At 40.7% G+C, this 19,185-nt stretch overlaps 1 protein-coding gene across 5 annotated transcripts in view; it reads left to right on the top strand.

Annotated features, from left to right (window-relative positions):
* The window catches only part of LOC106663175 (high affinity cGMP-specific 3',5'-cyclic phosphodiesterase 9A), a 38,008-nt gene that overhangs the window by 9,487 nt on the left and 9,336 nt on the right, over nucleotides 1-19,185 (top strand). For 2 of the 5 annotated variants that reach the window (XM_014387814.2, XM_014387812.2), the window contains exons 2-6: nucleotides 12,300-12,401; nucleotides 14,863-15,018; nucleotides 15,650-15,698; nucleotides 15,777-15,904; nucleotides 15,963-16,062. In XM_014387814.2, coding sequence (XP_014243300.1) covers nucleotides 12,323-12,401; nucleotides 14,863-15,018; nucleotides 15,650-15,698; nucleotides 15,777-15,904; nucleotides 15,963-16,062 — 512 coding nt within the window. In that variant the 5' untranslated portion in view covers nucleotides 12,300-12,322. Of the gene's footprint in view, nucleotides 1-12,299; nucleotides 12,402-14,845; nucleotides 15,019-15,649; nucleotides 15,699-15,776; nucleotides 15,905-15,962; nucleotides 16,063-19,185 lie in introns of those variants that run through there. The other 3 variants (XM_024227146.1, XM_024227152.1, XM_024227150.1) reach the window with 3 other exon arrangements.

The raw sequence follows: 19,185 nt of genomic DNA, 5'->3' as shown, positions 1-19,185 counted from the left end.
AGTACGGTTTCTGGACTCAACCAAGAACTTGAAAAACGTCGGATTTGATCGAAATTTACTCTTATTTTAGCTTAATTCGATGGACGTATCAGGATTAGAGGTCTGTTGGCAATTCCTGGGTTTTTCTCGTTTTTCCTAGCTTTTCTGGATTAATGTTGTATTATCATGCAAAAGTAGGCCGTTCAGACTTAACCAAGAACTGTAACAACGCCGGATTTGATCGAAATTTACTCATATTTTAGTTTGTATCGATGGAAGTATCAGGATTAGAACTCTGTTTGCAATTCCAGGGTTTTTCTCGTTTTTTGCTGGCTTTTCTGGATTGCTGTTGGATCATCTGACGATCTCAAGCCTTCTAGACTTAACTAAGGACTTTAAAAAAAGTCACATTTTAGACATTTTAACATATTTTAGCGGAACTTGATTAAAAAAAAATAAATATAAGATCTAGGATTAATTTCGACTGATGATCCAACATCAACTGAGAAAAGCTAGGAAAAACGAGGTTAAACTAGACGGAGCTCTAATCCTGATACTTCCATCGAATCAAGCTAAAATATGTTTAAATTTCGATAAAATTCCACGGTTTTAAAGTTCTTGCCGAAGTCCAAAAGGCCTACTTTTGTGTGAAAATGCAATCGCAATCAAGACAAGCTAGGAAATACAAAAAAAAGAAAACTATGGGAAATCTGCCAATAGCGCTTATTCTGATATATTCGTCAAATTAAGCTAAAATGATTATTCGGAGATCGTGAGATGCGGTCTTGTGTGACGTAGGTTTTAGAAAAACATTTTCTTTATCCTGCCAACGTTTCGATCTTTATTGAAATCATCTTCAGGGCCTGGGATTTATAAACATTGTTTAAATTTTACAAATACATATGGGATGTGAAAAAATATTATATACAATATTTATACAATGATAGAAAATTTCTTAGATTAAAAAAATGAATTTATACAATGGTAGAAAATTTTAGATTTAAAAAAAAATTAGATTAAAAAATGAATTTATATAATGATAGAAAATTTTTTAAATTTAAAAAAGTATGAATTTATACATGCTAGAAAATTTCAGATTCATTCAAAGTATTTGTACTCACTCAAAGTGTTTGTTTTCCGTGTAGATGTGTCATTAAGCTAAAATACTTTTAAATTTTCTGAAATCTGACTTTTAAGTCCCTGGTTAAGTCTAGAATGCTTTTAAAATGTCCTCTTTCGTCAATATTAAACAATAGCGTCAGGATCAAAAATGTCCGGTATATCGATAATTCTGTCGTCATGGCTAATTCAATCAACGGCTCAAAGAGGGGGTGAAAAAGCAAGAGAGAGAGCAAGAGGTAAAAAGTAAAAAGGTCGAGTTCGAAGGGGTTGGGAAAAAAGGGTTAAAAGGGCCAATTTGTTGATTGGTCAACACGTAGGGGCATTAGGGCGATTATCAAGGTCGGCCGGCCGTCTCCCGCCCCCACGAAATTTAACCCCTTCAAGAAGAAGAATTTAACCCCCCGACATGTTTCCCAGAAGGATTTTCCGGGGTTTCGAGTGGGAAAACGTCCCACCCTGGGCTCGTGGCTTTTGTATGTAAATTGCCAGACCTGCTTCTGACAAGCGTCAAGTCCCCTGAAGGTGACTTCCATGAGCTTGACGGCTTACCCCGACCCCGTCACCAATGGGTAGACATAATTAAACCCGTTTAAAGAGAGAAGGATGACAAAAAACGATCGAAAACCGTCTTCCTTTTTGTCAAGCCCAACTTTTCCCCGAATTGGATTGATTTTTGATTTTCTTCTCCTCCTGACACAAAGCCGGTCTTCGTCATTCTTTGTTCTACCCCGTCTTCATCATCCTACCTCCGACGTCTCGATTTCTAGACGAACCACCGGGCCTTGGCAAAAAGCTTTGTCCAAGCCGGCTTTCTAAGCCCCTATTGTGACTCTAGCCTGCAACCCAGTTACACAAATTTATATAAGAAACACGACAGACTTGACGTTTGCTTAATAAACAGAGGCGCAACAACGGACGGGTTTTGACATAAAACAACACACCCCAGGTACAAATTAATTATCAATTAACACAGCGTAAACACGAACCGAAACATTGCTAAAGAATGGGAGAACAACGCTCACAATTTACTTGAATTATTGATTGGACAAAAAAGAAGACAATTTGATTTACTTGTCAACCGGTTGATAACAGAGGACGGAATACAATTGCCACCAGAATGACGAAAGATTTCTAACCATCTGATGTTCAATGACGTCATAACTTTCGTAAGTTTATTATCAATGACGTAAAAACGTTCACTAATTGATTGCCAATGACGTAACATCTCTCACCATTGCACAAGTTGATTGCCAATGACGTAAAAAACTTTCACTAGTCTATGGTCGTTGACGTAACAACTTTCACCAGTTCATTCCAATGACATGATAACTCTCACTAGTTGATTGTCAATGATTTTACATCTCTCACCAGTTCACAAATTGTATGTCAATGACGTACCAACACACACCAGTTCACAAGTCGATGGTCAATGACGTAACTATTATCATTATTTGGTCTTCAATTGGGTAACGATTTCCGCTAGTTGATTGTCAATAGCTTAACATTCACCAGTTCACAAATTGCATGTCAATGACGTACCAACACACACCAGTTCACAAGTCTGTGGTCAATGACGTAACTATTAGGTCTTCAATTAGGTAACAATTTCCGTTAGTTGATTTTCAATAGCTTAACAACATTCACCAGTTCACAAATTGCATGTCAATGACGTAAAAAACTTTCACTAGTCTATGGTCGATGACGTAACAACTTTCACCAGTTCATTCCAATGACGTGACAACTCTCACTAGTTGATTGTCAATGATTTTACAACTCTCACCATTTCACAAATTGCATGTCAATGACGTACCAACACACACCAGTTCACAAGTCGATGGTCAATGACGTAACTATTATCATTATTTGATTTTCAATTAGATAACAATTTCCCGTAGTTGATTGTCAATAGCTTAACAACTTTCACCGGTTCACAAATTGTATGTCAATGACGTAACAACTCCCACTAGTTGATTTTCAATGATGTGTAATAACTCACACCAGATCACACGTTGGTGGTCAATGACGTAATAACACACCAGTTCACACGTTTGTGGTCAATGACGTAATAACTCCCACTAGTTGATTGTCAATGACGCATAACTCATACCAGTTCACACGTTTATGGTCAATGACGTAAACTCCCACTAGTTGATTGTCAATGATTAATAATTCACACCTGTTGACACGTTGGTGGTCAATGACGTAATCACACACCAGTTCACATGTTTGTGGTCAATGAGGTAAAAACTCACACCAGATCACATGTTGGTGGTCAAGGACGTAATAACTCACACCAGCTCACACGCTTATGGTCAATGACGTATAACTCTCACTAGTTGATTGTCAATGGCGTAAACACTTTCACTAGTCGATGGTCAATGACATAACAACTTCCCCCAGATCACAAGTAGATTGTCAATGATGTAAAAATTTTCACTAGCTTTTTTTAGATTTAGATTTGATTTATTTGTAATAAATTTACATAGAACCCATTCCTTTAAGTTTCAGGGGAAGTAACGGGACACTATTACATCCCGTTACAAAAATTGATCTATTTGATCCCTAGTCTAAATATAGAGGTTTTTTACGATATTGGGCTCGTGCACTAGTTGATTGTCAGTGACGTGACAATTTTCGTTATTTGATTTCCAATGACCTGACAATTTTCATTAGTTGATTGTCAATGATGTTACAACTCCCACTAGTTGATTGTCAATGATGTTATAACCCCCACTAGTTGATTGTCAATGACATAACAACTCTCATTATGTTATGTTCAATGAGGTAACAACTTTCACCAGCTCACAAGATAATATGATTGTCAATGACAATCATCACAACAACTCACACTAGTTTACAAGTATGATAGACAATGACGTCACAACTCTGACCAGTTCATAAGTTGATTGTCAATGACGTAAAAACTCTCACCACTCCACTAATCGATTATCTATGACGAAATAGTTGTACAAACTTTTCAAAAATGACATAACAACTCTGCCCAGTTGTTTGCCAATAACGTAACAACAAATTTTAATTGTTAATGATGGAACAATACATGTAAATTAATATTCAATTACGTAAAACGTAAAAAATATTAAATTTAATAATAAAATTAAATATTAAATAACGCCGGTTTTCGAAAAATTAGTCAGGGTAAGTAGTTTTGATGGTGGTAAGAGCTGGGGGAAGAAACGTTTTTTGTGTCGTTAAGTCCCCAGTGAGAGGTGGGGAGTCAAGCCCGTCAAGTCTACGGTTTGACGGAGATAGGGAAATATCGCGTTACATGGGGGATCTTTGATATTTTCATACGATAGCAGGTGTATCAAAAAAGTATGACCTACATTCAGTTCAACATGTCAATATTAATCCGAAGGATTTATACTACCGTTGGGAGGTAGGACTGAATTTTTGAAGGGCGATAAGCCGATTAAGAACACCTCGGGGCCCCTGATAAGATGTTGGAAATGGGGCTGTCTCAAGGCAAATTTCAAAGCCTTTCTCTGTTTGTCATGTACGATTTCGTCCTAGAGGAGTTCCAAGGGGCGAAACGGCGTCCTCAAGTGCTTCCTAAGTATTTTTGAGTTATAATCAAGTTAAATGTTTAAGTCTGGAATGTAGATAGTGGGATATAAAGAGGGTTTTAGGACAGGTTTTTCTCTGTTGTTTATGTCTTAAGGTCTTTGTTCTTTTGTTTTAAACAGTGTCCTGTCCGATAATGGGGGGGGGGGGATAATCTTAAGGGGTTTATGTAGAGTGAGGGTTTTTTCGCCCCTTCCGGGGTTGTTTGTTTTCTCCCTTTTCCCCACCCCTTCTGTTTGTTTTCGGATCGGGGTAGTTTGACTTTGGAGGAGGGGGATTTCTTGCAATTTAATCCAGCTCCGAGGGGAGGAAAACGGACTTGACGGATACACGACAAGACTTTTTTATGTCATTGGTGTTTTTTTTAACTCTTTCACCGGGTGGATGTTCAATCAGAGTTTGAATCGGCGGCTTAACAGTCCGGGGCCAACTTTCAACCCTCGACGAGAACAAAAGGGTCGAAAAATTAGATCAAGGGTGGGAGGTAGGGGGGGGCAATTTACAGGAAGGGAGGATCGCTATTTTAAGTATGCTTATAAAGTACTTTAAAAGGGGCTTAATAGAGAGGGTGTGAAAAAGGGAGGGAATATTGAACGGCGTCGAGTGGACGCCATCCGGCCCGGAGGACCAGAATTCGACGTTTTACCCGTGGTTTCACTCTAGAACTATTCTTTTTAAACGTTTATCGGTTTTATTTTCCCATCTTCATCAGAATCGTCATTGTATTCCAAACGGACGCCTTTTACCAGATTTTCGATTGTTTTTCTCCCCCCCCCCTTGGAAGTCGACGAGAAGAAAAAACACGCGATAAGGAGGTTTTTCATTAATTTTGAAGAATGGACCGATAAGATGAAGGACCGTGGGACAGATAACGCCCCCACACTCTTTATTTTATCGGAAAGCCCTTCACAAAAACAACACAGAAAGCGAGGAAATCAAAAAGACAAAACAGACCCTTTAAAAAAAAAAAAATTAAATAAATAAATAAAACACCGGAACAACCTTCCTCTTTAATAGGCACGTCCCATTAATCCTCCCTAATTGCACACAATTGCGACTGTTCGACAATGCAGGCGCCCACATTCAGGCCGACGTCGATTATATTCTAAGCCGAAATACAGCTATGGGGGGAAATAAAAATTAAACAACATTCCACGTGTACTTAGAGACCAAAATCGACAAGAGTCATGGACAATTTTAATCTGTTGGTTATCAAGGGAGAATGATCTGCCAGGAGCTCAACCTGGCCATCCCTCACTCTCACTCCGTTCAAGGTATGCGTAAATTCATGCTATGTACAAAAATACACATAAGAGCTATGGTTTGGTCAAAACTAAGTTTAAAAATATGTAACAGGAGCCAACGGGCACCCCTTTCTAGGTAAGCCGTCATAATAGATACAGTTGAGATTATGGGATCTTAACCGTCCTGGTAACAGGAAGGGAGGATGTTCCAGGAAGTCATTCATAAGAGCTCGTCACAAAAGCTCAAGATAGCCAGACACTTACTCTCTCTATCCCATATTTGCATAATTCAAATCTGTCATATATAAAACACATTCGGCAGGGCAGGAGCTCAAAGGTAGGTTATATGTGTGCAAGGATGAGCCATGAGCTTGTTGATAAATGTAAGAGCACAAATTGGACAACTAAACCTCTCTTTCTCTCTCTCTCTCTCTCTCTCTCTCTCTCCCTCCCTCTCTCTCTCTCTCATTTATCAGTCACTCCCTTTAAAGGGTGCATTTCACCCTAGTTACTAAAATTTTAAAGTGTAGAAGCGCTCAACAGTTTAGTTATCAGGAGGGAAGGAAGTAAAAGGAGCTCCACCTGCACAATCCGCCAATTTATCACTCCATCCCAGGGGAAGTTTTTTATCTTGCTAACGACATTTCGCTTTGTTCCGAATGTGCGTTGATAAACAGGTCAATTTGACAAGATTAGGCAGGCTGTAGGAGCTCAAATGTGCAGTTATCAGGAGGGAAGGAGGTAACAGAGCCCAACCTGGAAAATCATCTCTACCATTCTGTTCCATCTCTCCCATTCTTTTACATGTATTCAAGTTAGATACAAAATTTTGAAAGTGAGCTCAACGGTTTAATTATCAGGAGGGAAAGATGTAATAGGAGCTCAAGGGGGTGAACCAACGGTTACTGTCCATCGTCCTCTCTTTCTCTCTCTCTCTCTCTCTCTCTCTCTCTCTCTCTCTCTCTCTCTCTCTCTCTCACTCCCACCCTCTCCCTTTCCCTGGTTTCTTCTTCTCACTTTTCAACACATACCTGCATTCGGACCATCATAGGAGCTCAACAGCTCTCTTATCCGAAAGGAAAGAAGTAACAGGAGCTCAACCTGGAAAATCGGCCAATTTATCAATCCATTCCAGGGAAAATTTTATACTTCCAACGACATTTCGCCTTGTTCCGAATGTGCGTTAAGAAACAGGTCCATTCGACAAGATTAGGCAAGCTGTAGGTGCTCAAATATGGAGTCATCAGGAGGCAAGGAAGTACGAGGAGCTCAATCTATACAAGCGTCTGTTTATCGTTCCATCCCGTAGTATTTTTTTAATATTTCTGACCATGTTTCGCCTCAGTGTAAATACGCAATCATAAAGAAGTCCATTTATCAGGAGGCAAGTACCAGGAGCTCAACCTGGTCATTTGCAANCTCTCTCTCTCTCTCTCTCTCTCTCTCTCTCTCTCTCTCTCTCTCTCTCTCTCTACTACCTATCTCTCACCCTTCATCCGCATTCTTTCTCTTTTAGTCAGGTTCTCTTGCTCTTTAGCCTACTACCTTCAAATATTTGCCTCTCTGTACATATACGTATTTCAGCACATTCTTTTCATCCTCTTCTTTTTTTCTTCTTCTCCATCCTCCTCGAGGTGCAATAATAAACCGTTATTTTCAAGGGCAACATTCCCCCCAGGGGATTCGAGGAATTGGGAGGGCAGCAATTTTCAAAACGCCGATAATGCCGAACCGGCGCGTCGCACTGGCACCGTGGCATAGCGGGCATAGCAGGAATAACGCCCCTAACCCTTTCAACCCTTGACAGTCGAGAAAGCATCCTTATAAATCTAAAATATGTTCTGTAGAAGTGTGGAAGGATTATGTATATTCTATGGGTGGAGGTAAGAGGTCGAGTGGTCGTAATTGTATAAGTTATACTGTCTTTTTATGATGTTTTCACCGGTTAATTGACATGTTTTGGTTTTGATGGTGAGGGGGTGTAAAAAATGAAATAAGCCCTGTCGTCGATTGGTGGCGAGAAGGGGCGGAAAAACCGCCCCCGTAGGCCGATAAATTACCCGACCACGACCTCACCCCCTCGCCCTTTTTCGAAACGTTTCCGGGTGTTTGGCCGACGGGATCGCCCTTGACCGATTCGCCCCGGGGTTAAGGAACGGCAGGAATGCTGTCTGCACCGGGGACCGGGACCAAGGACGATGGCCGACCTTCGGGGGCAGCCGGGAGCCGGAGACCGGTTATCGAAGGACCTTTCTCCTCGGCCGAGGTTTCGTACCGTTACGTAGAGAAAAAGGAGAAAGGGAGAGGGGGAACAAGACATTAAAAAATCCGGACATCTGGATAAAGTCCAAAAACCCCAGGGTCGAAGTGAATGTATGTAAACATGGATCGCCTCCGTCATTCCAACTCTCGAATATTGAAGTCACGTCAAACTCGAACCAAACACAAAACTACAACCAGACAGTTAATCAAATGCAGAAAAGGTGGATCCATCTTGGTAAAGTTAATTGGAGGGGGAAGAAATAAACAGTGAAAAGGTGAAAAACGTTTAGCAATTAAATTTCCATGTAGATAACAAAAATTTCTTCATAGGTTATGTTAGCAGGACCAGGTTTGACGGTACATGGCATATCATCCAACATCCCATCCAAGGATGATGCCTTTTTTTAATATTTCCCGAGAGGATATTTCAGCAGTCAATAGGTTTTGAAAAAAAAGAAGGTTAGACGAAAATGTTAAATTCCGCCAGGTTGTCGCAGAAAGGAGGTTATAACATACCGTGATGTCTGAGGGTTGTTAAGATCCGGTACGGCAGAATTCCTAGGTCAATTCGTTTAATCTGACTGTATTAGCAAAGAATTAGGTAGGCCGTCCACTGGAGCCGTTTTCGGCTGAATACGGCCGGATGATCCAAAAGCGAAGAAACGAATGAGCACGCGTCCATTAGAACCAATTTGTTCGGTCGTGTTGGGCCGTGTACGGACGAAGCACTTCCCGATCCAAATGAAGTTGGATTTCCAGTCCTATTCGGCCGAATGGTTACTTCGACTTCAACGGTCAAACACGTGACATCAAACGCTCACCATTGTTTAACGCCGTTCTTTGCTTTTTGCTTACCTTTTCGTTTCGTTTTCATTTCGATGGATTGCGAAAAATTGATAAGTGCGGTTGAGGAGCAGGCTCTTGGGACATGCGTGATCGACTCTATCATCTGTGGTCAAGGATAGCTTTAGAAATGGAACTTCCAATATTTTTGTTTATTTCTTTCATTCCATTGGTATGTAAACTAAGAATTTACGAGCAGCAACAAATCTTCTACATCCATTTGGGCTGTGTCGTGAACTGACGAAAATCGGCTACAGTGGACGACGGCGTTCGGCTATATTGCCGGTCGTCCGTTTGTTCAAATAGTTCGGCTGTTGAACGGCCGTTGTAGTTCAGTTCCAATGGACGAGCAGCCTTAAAGTTAAAGAAATGATTTAGAAAATACTTTTGTAGCAAGGACGGGTTTGACCATATATGCCATATTATCCAACATCCCATCCGAGGATATGGCTTTTTTGCATATTTCCCGTGAGGATTTTTCAGGATTCGATAGGTTTTGAAAAAAAAGAAGGATCAACAAAAATGATCAATTCTCCCAGGTAAGAAAGTTATAACTTGTACCCAGATGTCTGAGGATTTTTAGGTCCGCTACGGCGGATTAACTAGGTAGGTTTGTTTAATCCGGCCGGATTTAGAAAAAGATCGGAGATAAGAAATAGTTTAGAATATACCTTTGCTCTTTTTAGCTAGGCCCAGGTCTGATGGTATGTGGTATATCATCTAACATCCCATGCGAGGATGATGCCTTTTTTGGACATTTCCAGAGAGGATATTCCAGGATTCGATAGGTTTTGAAAAAAAAGAAGAATTGATGCATTCTGCTTGGATGTCCGAATGGGAGACACATTCCGGAGCAACGGTCACAACCCCTTTCTCGGTCGAGGATGGAATTTAGAAAGGGAAGTGTCGAGATGGCCTCAGGATGGCAATTAACGTTAATTTCTGACGTCATCTCCCGTCTCACCTTGGGGGTGGGTTTTCCACTCTAAAGAGTTTCAGACCCGAAAAAAAATCAACTTCATCCCTTATTCGGTTTATTTTAAACCGGGTCGAAGGCCGCTTCTACAAGGCTTCAACAGAAAAAAATTAAATTCCAAATAAAACGACGAAATCTGTATGAGAATAGACCATATCTTAACAGTACTTTCAATGTCACCCCGGGTCTGGATTTTTCCCTTACAAATAGAAGGGAGGAAAATAACTGGGGTTGTTCTTCACCCCTCCCCCCCGGGGGGGGGAAGTAAAAGCTAAAACATCGACCGTCCGGGGATGCTTAAACTCCTTCTAATCCGATGGCTTTGTCTCGTGAAAGGAGGCTCTCCTTTTCAGAAGGTTTTTGAGTTAATTTATCTCCATAGGGGATGAGGGTGGAAAGCTTTCATCTCCACCTTAAGAAAAAGACAAGGATGAACCCTCATGGGTGGGGGTAATTATCCAGCATTCAATGATAACAGGCTGGGGTTTTTTTGGTTTCTACCTAGGCTTTTTGACTTATTTTCCAAGGGGTAGAAAGATAGATACTTCACCCTTTGGGTCGATAACAGCCTCGATCAGACTGAAAACAACCCCATTTATGCCAATTAAAAAGAAACCCCTTTTTTATTTAGAAAAAAAAGCTCAGGGTGAAAAGTTCAATTTACAACCTTGTTAGCTTCTTTTTTACACTCCATCGTCAAGACGTTACTGCTTTTTTTTTTTGAAAAATATTTAACGCCAATTACCCAAGGCCTTTTATGCACGGGTTGTTTGGAAAATATTACTCCGAGTCAGACTCCCACCCCCTGTTAAAGTATGGCCTACACTTATCCGGTTGTTTCTCAGTGTCCTATGGCCCACGCCCGTGCCCTTTCGCCCTTTTTGCCCACGCACCCTCTCTTACGGACAAATAAGTTCATAACGACACTAATCCCAGCTTCTATTTGTGTCGGAATATGCTTCTTCCTCGACAAGGCGAAATTTATCACTTTCTATCGATCCTTCTATTTTTTCAAAACCAATAGGTACCAATACCTAGACTATCCTCTCGGGAAATATTAAAAAAACATCATCCACAGAGGGATCTTGGATGATATGACATATACCGTGAGACGTATTTTCTATAAAAGACAAAAGGTATTTTCTAAACCATTTCTTTAACTATAACATTTTTGTTAATCCAGTCAGATTAAACAAACCTACCTAGTTCATCGGGTGTACCGGGCCTAAAAATCCTCAGACATCAGAGTACAAGTTATAACGTCCTTTCTGTCACATATTGGCAAAATTTATAAATTTTTATCGATCCTTCTTTTTTCAAAACCTATCGAATCCGGGAATATCCACTAATATTCAAAAAAGGCATCATCCTTAGATGGGATCTTGGATGATATGCCATGTACCGTCAAATCTGGTCCTTGCTGACATAACCTAGGAAGGTGAAGCTGTTTACTTCTTCCCCCAGCACCACCACCCTTTCCGAGAGGATGAACTCTTTCCATCGATGAAATTTTGAAAGGATTTCGCCGTCATCGTTAATCACTTCTTGCCCATCCACCGCCAATTTTGACCGTTAGGCTAGGTTATGTTTAGTAATTAACCTTCCATATAGATAACCAAAATTTACACCACTGACTGTGAGTTCCACCAAAAACGAAGGTTTTGAAATGAACTTAGGCCATCAAGGGTAGGTGAATGTTCGATTATAGCAGAGTTTGGCCCTAGGCCCAGTTTTGACCTGGACCTTCAAGTTTGAAATTGTATCAAGTCTGATGAAGTCTGAAGGAAGTGGTGCATACGCCATGTAGATCTTTATCTTGTTGATCCGATGGTATAATATTATTTAAATCGTTTTGGGTGGTAGTTGGAGTTGTTTCCTCCCAATTCCTCGTCTGATGTTTTCACAATTGTAGCAGTTTCAGTTTTTTGTGTTTTTCGACCCCTTTGGGGGGGGGGTGGAAGCTTCTATCGGTTTGTTGAAAGCGAAACTGGTCGGGCTGACGTTCCAAACTGGTTTTCAACCTGTCACTGTCAACCGATAAGGCCCTCCTCCGGGGGTCGGGGGGCGGTTGGGGGCGGGGAACGATAACGTCCCCCGGGTGGCGGCCGAGAAGGCTCCATTCGGGGCGATGTGCCTGGACATCGACACGTACGACATCGCGGCTGTGACGGCCTTCGTTGCCGCCTGCCTCCTGAGGAGGTTCCACGTTATCGGTCCGAACCCCCATTCCGTCCTACCCGGATGAAATCATTAACCTTTTTTTCTTTTTTTTTCTTTCTTTTTTTGTCCAGGGAGGAAGGATGGGCTGACCGAGATGGGACGGATCTACGCCGTGACACCTGACGGAAAGGAGGTCGATGTAGAAATCTGCAAAGATTCGGAGACCCTGTACAGTAAGTATTGACCTGTCTTATCTTTTTTCAAACTTAAACTAAACAAAATATTTATTTTAAAAAAAGCGCCGATTTTTCTGTAAACAAGATGGAGATAGTTTGAAATTTGAACAAACAACCTGACCGATAGTTTGGAAATTGAACAGATGCCGTGTACACAGACGTTTTCCAATATCCTGAGGGTCGTGATTTCAAAGAATTTTTCAGCAATTTCTTCACAGAATAATTTTTCCTCCATAGAAAAAAACCTGCTTGAAATATTCGTTTTTCCTACCAAACAACGGCCGAATTTTCATTATAACAAATGATTTTTGGATGGACAATTTTATTGTGCGAAATCATTTTATCTTTTGTAATCAATTACAGGTTACAGACGCTTAGATTGGGTTAGAATTAGGAACAGGTAAGATTCAGGTTGGGTTAAGTAAGGTTAGGTGCGGTTAGGGATGTGTTAAGTCAAGTAGGTTAAGGATTATCGCGAGGATCGGGTAGGTTAGTGACGGGTTCGGAAAGATTGCGGTTACAATGAGAAACGTTTTAAGGTTAAATTAGGTAAGGTTAGGATTCGGTTAGGAACGTATTAAGTCTAGCAAGTTAAGGATTAGTCTAGAGACGGTGTAGGTTAGTGACAGGTTCATAAAGATTGGGGTTACGATGAGAAACGTCTTAAGTTAGGTAAGTTTGGCATTCGGTTAGGAACGTTTTAAGTCAAGTCTTAAGGATTATGGCGAGAGACGGGTTAGGTTAGTGACAGGCTCGTAAAGATGTGGGTTTCGATAAGAAAGTCTTAGGTTGGGTAAGGTTAGAGACGAATTATTATAAGATAGGTATAGTTACGAACGTGTTAGTTTATGACAGGTACTGTTAGGCTAGGTTAAGTTAGGTTAAAAAAGAGGTTCTTTAAAATATGTAAATTTAGGGACCTGTTAGATTCTATTAGGTTAAGAACGAGTTACTTTAAAATGGGTAGAATTAGGGACGTGTTCGGCCTAACCTTATGTTAAGTTAGGGATAAGTTGCTTTAAAAAAGGAAGAGTTAGGGACAATCCATGTTACCTTAGAGTCGATTTAGGTTAGGGTAAGTACAGTCAGAGGCGGGTTTATAGAAAATTTGTCACAATGGCCATCATTTCTCGGTCAACGAAAAAAAAAGATCCAATGCAGTTGTACCTTCATTTTGTTCTTTACAAAATGTTTTCAGAATTTTCATCAAACTGGCACGAAGCGATAAAAGGTAAAACGTTTCGTCAACAAAATTCTCGACCCGTCGTTTTCAAAAGCGTTACAATCGTATTACTCAGGGCGGGTCGAATCAATTTGAAGTATTATCTCGAGAGGTTTGTTTTATAGATAAAATTGCAATAAAAAAAAAATCATGATTATGATCGTGACCATGATTGTGCCGGTTCCAAGACGTCTCCTTGTTTATTTTCCGACTTTCCTCCCGTGAAAAGTGAATCAAAGAAGTAGAAAAAAAATGAGAAACGCTTGTAAAGGGGTAAAATCGAGTTTTCCGCTCGTGGGAGGGGGGTGGTTCCCGGAGGGTCGGTTTTGTTTTTTCCTCCCTCCGACCTTTAACCGCAAAAACCACCCGAGCGTCCTTCGACCGGGGGAGGGGGGTGTGGAAAAAGTTCACATGGAAGGCGAGAAAAAGCGAGACGGTCCCCCTCGTTAATAAATCCATAAATAAACCGTCTGATTTATTCATGAAGGCCGGGATTCGTTTTTCCCCCCGTCAAGAAGCTTTAACGCAAGGGTGCAAAAAAAAAAAAAAAAAAACGCATAATCATGTCTACAGACGTCAGTGATAATCAGGTCTCAATCGCGTAAATATAAAACGTTCGTTGAGACTTGATGGGTCAAAATTAAAAACAAAAAACATAAATTTGAAGTTTTTATATTTTGGTTTGATACTGGTCATACTTCCCATATGACCTTATATGACGTTTGCTTTTCATGCAGTATGTACTTTCATTCTCTTCAGTGACTTTTTGAGATTCTTTTCTTTCTCCGGCATTCCTCGTTGTATTTTGACACAGTGCCGTTCAAATATTGAAGCTGTGACCCGGCCGACGACACCTCTGCCCCGCAAGGACGGATATATACGCGGATCGATCCGTTTGTCAAGTTTTGACAACTCATTTACAAATAAAACGGATCCAAATTTGGGTGGAAAAAGCACGAGTTGAATATTTAAAAAAAACCTCAGATTGACGTCAGGCGAACAGGAAAACCGGACAAAAAAATCCTCAGGTTTTTCAATTTTACCCCAGCAACGGGAAGTCTTTTGTGTTCTAACCCATTATCTTCCAAGGGAGGGAAGGATTTTTTAATAATCCCAAAAGGTTTTTTTTTTGTCACAAATCCGACTTAATTAGCCACGAGAAGCGTCTGTGAGGGGGGGATTAGTAAAATCCCGAACTGTCGGTTGGATTATTAATTAGACCTCGTTCTGTTACAGGGGCGTTGAGGGAGGCGGTGGCCGCCCCTCCGGAGGCGGCTCTAAGGCTTGTGGACCCGTCCGGGAAAGAGGTGCTACACATATCGAGCCGCGTACCGTCCAACACGCCACAGAACCGGTACATCCTATCTGTCTACACGCCTAACGGTAATTTCGGTAATGTTGACTCATCGTTAATATGACTGTCGTGACACCCCTTTAGACCCATTTTTCAACTTGAGACAGAAGAAAACCAAAGAAATGTACAAGAACACAAGTCCTGAGATGGCCTATCATACACCAACCAAAATTGGTCATATCGTTCTTATTTACAATCTTCCAAAGAATGATATTTTAAAATTCATATATTTATTTCGTAGTTATAAAGCTCTCAGGCATCATAACAGCGTCCAAAAAGGGCATGTGGCATCTCTGGTCAGCCAGATATGGCCTATTATTGTCCATCTCTCTTTTGATTTTCATCTTTAACACCTTTGAAAGGATGTTCGTGTAACATACATGTATAAAAGAAGTAAGCCTTTAAGGCAAAGCGTTGTTCTGAGATGGCCTATCACACACCAACCAAAATTGGTCATATCGTTCCTCTTATAATCCCTCAGAGAATGGTATTTTAAAATTCATATCTTTATTTCGTCTCAGGCATCGTACCAGCGTCCAAAAGACATGTAACAGGTTAGCCTGATATGGGCGATTCTCATCATACTTTCGTGTCTACTGTTATTGCCACGCTGCTTCTTTTTTAACCTGTTTTGTAAGCGTTAGTGTTTTGAGGTTCAAACGTTTTCAGGTATGCTGGTCGATGAGGTCAACATGGATTTGGCCACTTTGGAGAACAGGTACGATTTTTGTTTTGCTTTTGAGTTTGCAGAAGATATACACGGTTTTCCGTGTACACGGTTTTTTCACATTTCCAGGGTGCTCGAGCTTGAGAAACAGCTCCAGTCTAAGGTCAGTCCACTGCCTCCCGTCGTTCAAGACCTGAAGCACGACGTCGAGACTTTCAAGCACCGACTTGAAACGACGAAGCATCTAAGTTGGCTGAGTAAGTTTATTTTAAGTATTGGGGGAACTTAAAAACGTTCTGACCGCCACGTTTACAGACTGCTACAAGGAGCTGCCGCCTTCCTGCAGAAGGCTGCAGTACCGCAGGAGGAGCGACGCCAAGCAGAAAATCGTCAGGGAGCAGTTCATTCAAATATGGTAAAGTTTATTTCATCTATTCTGTGTATAATCTGTGTACAACGTACTCTAGGTATGGCCTTATGCTATGACGTTTATATGATTTACAAGCAATATGATATAAATGTTTGAATCATATTCTATGATCTTTAAAAACTCTTGGCTGCCTGTTTTGATCATGATCGGCTAAGATTCGATACGGATTGAAACTTCATATACTAAATATTAACTCGTAAATAGTTATATATTAATGTCTGATTATTGAAAATTTAATTTCAACCCTTTCTAGGCTTTTACATCACAGATTATTTTGTAAAGTATTGAAAAAAAAAGGAAACTGTTATGATATGGTCTCTTACTATGTACAGTTACAAGCAGTGTGATTTAAAGGTAGGAATCAATTTCTATGATGCATAAAACGTTTTGGGTGTCTGTTTTGATCATGAATAGTTACTATGTTTATGTCGGAATGTTGATGTTAAGTCAGCAATCGATCTTTATCTCTGTTGAATCCTTGTTACTTCCGATTAAACTTTACAATCTGGCTTTTATGGGTCTTAAAACAGGATTTGGATAGTGGGGGGGAGAAATAAAAAACGGACGATTATCCCGGGGGGGGGGAACATGTGTTCCCGGTGTAAACAAAGAGCTTAAAATTATACTGGCCGCGCGCCAACTGTGCCGTCGAGGCCTTCCGACAACCGGCGTCGTTTCTATTTCAAGTCCGTTCAACCGTCGACGTTCTTCGTCGGTAAAAGTTGCTCCGGAGGCGGGAGATGGGGATGCAAATTGGATTTTCCGCCCGAGCCGCTTCCCTCCCGCCCCTTAGGGGGAAAAACAGACGGCAATTTCTTCCCGGCCCCCGGGGGTGGCGAGACCGATGAATATTAATGCCCGGGGGGAGATTTGTAAAACGGGGTCCAACAAGGGGAGGTTTGCAAATTTTCCAAGCCGGGGTCATGGAGGCTACATTAGAAAAGTAGAGATCTAAGAAGAGAAAATAATATATAATCCTTAAGACTTTTTTGTTGGTGTCTGAACAAAAGTGAAATGGAACGAGATGATATAAGAAATGGACGGGATGTCATTTTTAAGGGAAGTCAAACTTTAGAGCTGGGTCGTACAAAAAGGGTTATCAAATCCCACCAAAACAGAATAAGGGAAATCACTTACACTTACAAAAGTGATTCTTATCAAGTTCGCACAAACTGACAGAATGAGATCATTTTTATAGGAAGTAAAACTTTACTGCTGGCTCTTACAAATTGGATTAGTTTCAAATCGCATCAAACTGACAGCACGTCATTTTTTCCTAAGTCAAACTTTACAGTTGTCTCTTACAAAAAGGATTCTTCTCAAACCCATCGAACTAACAGAATCCCAACCTTTTTTTTCTACATCAAACTTTAAAGCTAACACGTACAAAAGAGATTCTTATCAAGTACGACCATACTGACAGAATGACATCATTTTTATGGGAAGTAAAACTTTACAGATGGGTCGTTACAAAATTAATTCTTCTCATATCCCACCAAACTGACATAATAACATTTTTTTAAGGGAAGACAAACTTTATAGCTGGATAAGGAAACAATTTTTCTCCCATCGAGCGGACAGAATGTAATTTTTTTGAGGTAGGTGAACTTTTACAGCAATACTGTACGGGAAAAATATTCACCTCCAGTCCCGACAAATTGACTGAATGTAAGATTCCAATTTAGTGAAAATGACAGAACGACATACCGGGTCGTCTCTTTTATAGTGGGCCCTCGTTTATCCCGATGTCCTTTTGATGCCTTCTGTCGCCCCCATCCCATCGTCAGTAAAACTGTTACAAATGTCGTTTTTACCCCCCCCCCCTGATCGTGATTCGAGTCCAATTAGCGGACGATAATCCGTCATGATTGATTTAGGCCAATTGATTTAGACATCACGCGCACGATCGATCACGGCCACCCCCAAAATGGGAAACGGAACCCGTACACACAGGTTAATTAAACATTTGAAACAAACCGTGACAGGAGGCGTGGGGCAAAATCAATAGACGGAAACGTCACGGGGGATGACGCATCCACGTTTCCATAGATATTCACCTGTAGGGGTTGATTTTGAAGTTTACATCGTTAAAATGCTTCTTAGGAAAAACCACCCCTAAAAGGGGGTTGTAGTTAATCAAAGACAGTTTTCTTCTTTTTTAAGGGTGGAAAATGGCTTGATAAACTTTTTTTTTTTTGAGGATCTTGTGTCGACAAGGGTTGTAAATTCCGTGGGGTTGACTCCATTAATTCACCGCCCACCCCCGGACCCGGATTCGGTAACACGGCTCCGGCCCGGATCAACAGGTCCGCCCCCACGTTTTTGATCGAACCCTAGTTCACCCCCGGCTCCGCAGATGGCAATATCGATCATCCCCCCACCAGGTGAGCGAGGGGTGGTCGGCGGGGGATTGAGAGGGTGAGAACCTGTTGCTTCAAAACCGCTAATAAATTCGCTTCATTATACACCATTTACACGGAACCACCCTCCCGTGTAACTTAGGTACGAAACACTGCGGATTTCAAATCCACCCACTAAAAAAAACTTTCCGGCTAAAAGAAGGCCCTCCTATCAGTGAGTTCAGAAACAATCATGGCTTCATTAATATCGTTTAACGTCCATCCCCCACCCCCATGATTTAACTCTTTACTTTTTAATTACACCCCGCGTCATTAGCAGTTTTGTGATAACCGAAAAGGAAAACGTTACATTCTAAAAATTGTTAAATTACACTTTCCGATGATGTCAACCCTTTTTATTGATTCTACTATGACCTCACACATTTGATAGTTACAAGCACTATGCTTAAACCTATAAAATCATACGACCTTATATCAAAAAAGTATTGGCTGTCTGGTACGATCATGTACGACTATGATTGATAACGGATTAGTCTTTATATACTAGATAAATCCAGTCCTTTAACCGTAGTGACGATATAATAATTTAATATTCGCTTTAACAGATTATCTTGAGAAAAAATCTGATAAGGACAAGCTGAATCATGACCTCGTACTTTGCTTAGTTACAAGTAGTATGATTGAAAGGGCAGAATTATTTTTTATCATGTAACCTTGTCTTGGGTGTCTCATCTGATCATGAACGATT

The sequence above is a fragment of the Cimex lectularius genome, unplaced genomic scaffold (assembly GCF_000648675.2).
Source record: "Cimex lectularius strain Harlan isolate CLEC.00 unplaced genomic scaffold, Clec_2.1 scaffold14, whole genome shotgun sequence".
Classification (NCBI taxonomy): domain Eukaryota; kingdom Metazoa; phylum Arthropoda; class Insecta; order Hemiptera; family Cimicidae; genus Cimex; species Cimex lectularius.
Note: the sequence above shows the minus strand (reverse complement) of the source record. Positions and strands in the feature narration are given on the sequence as shown.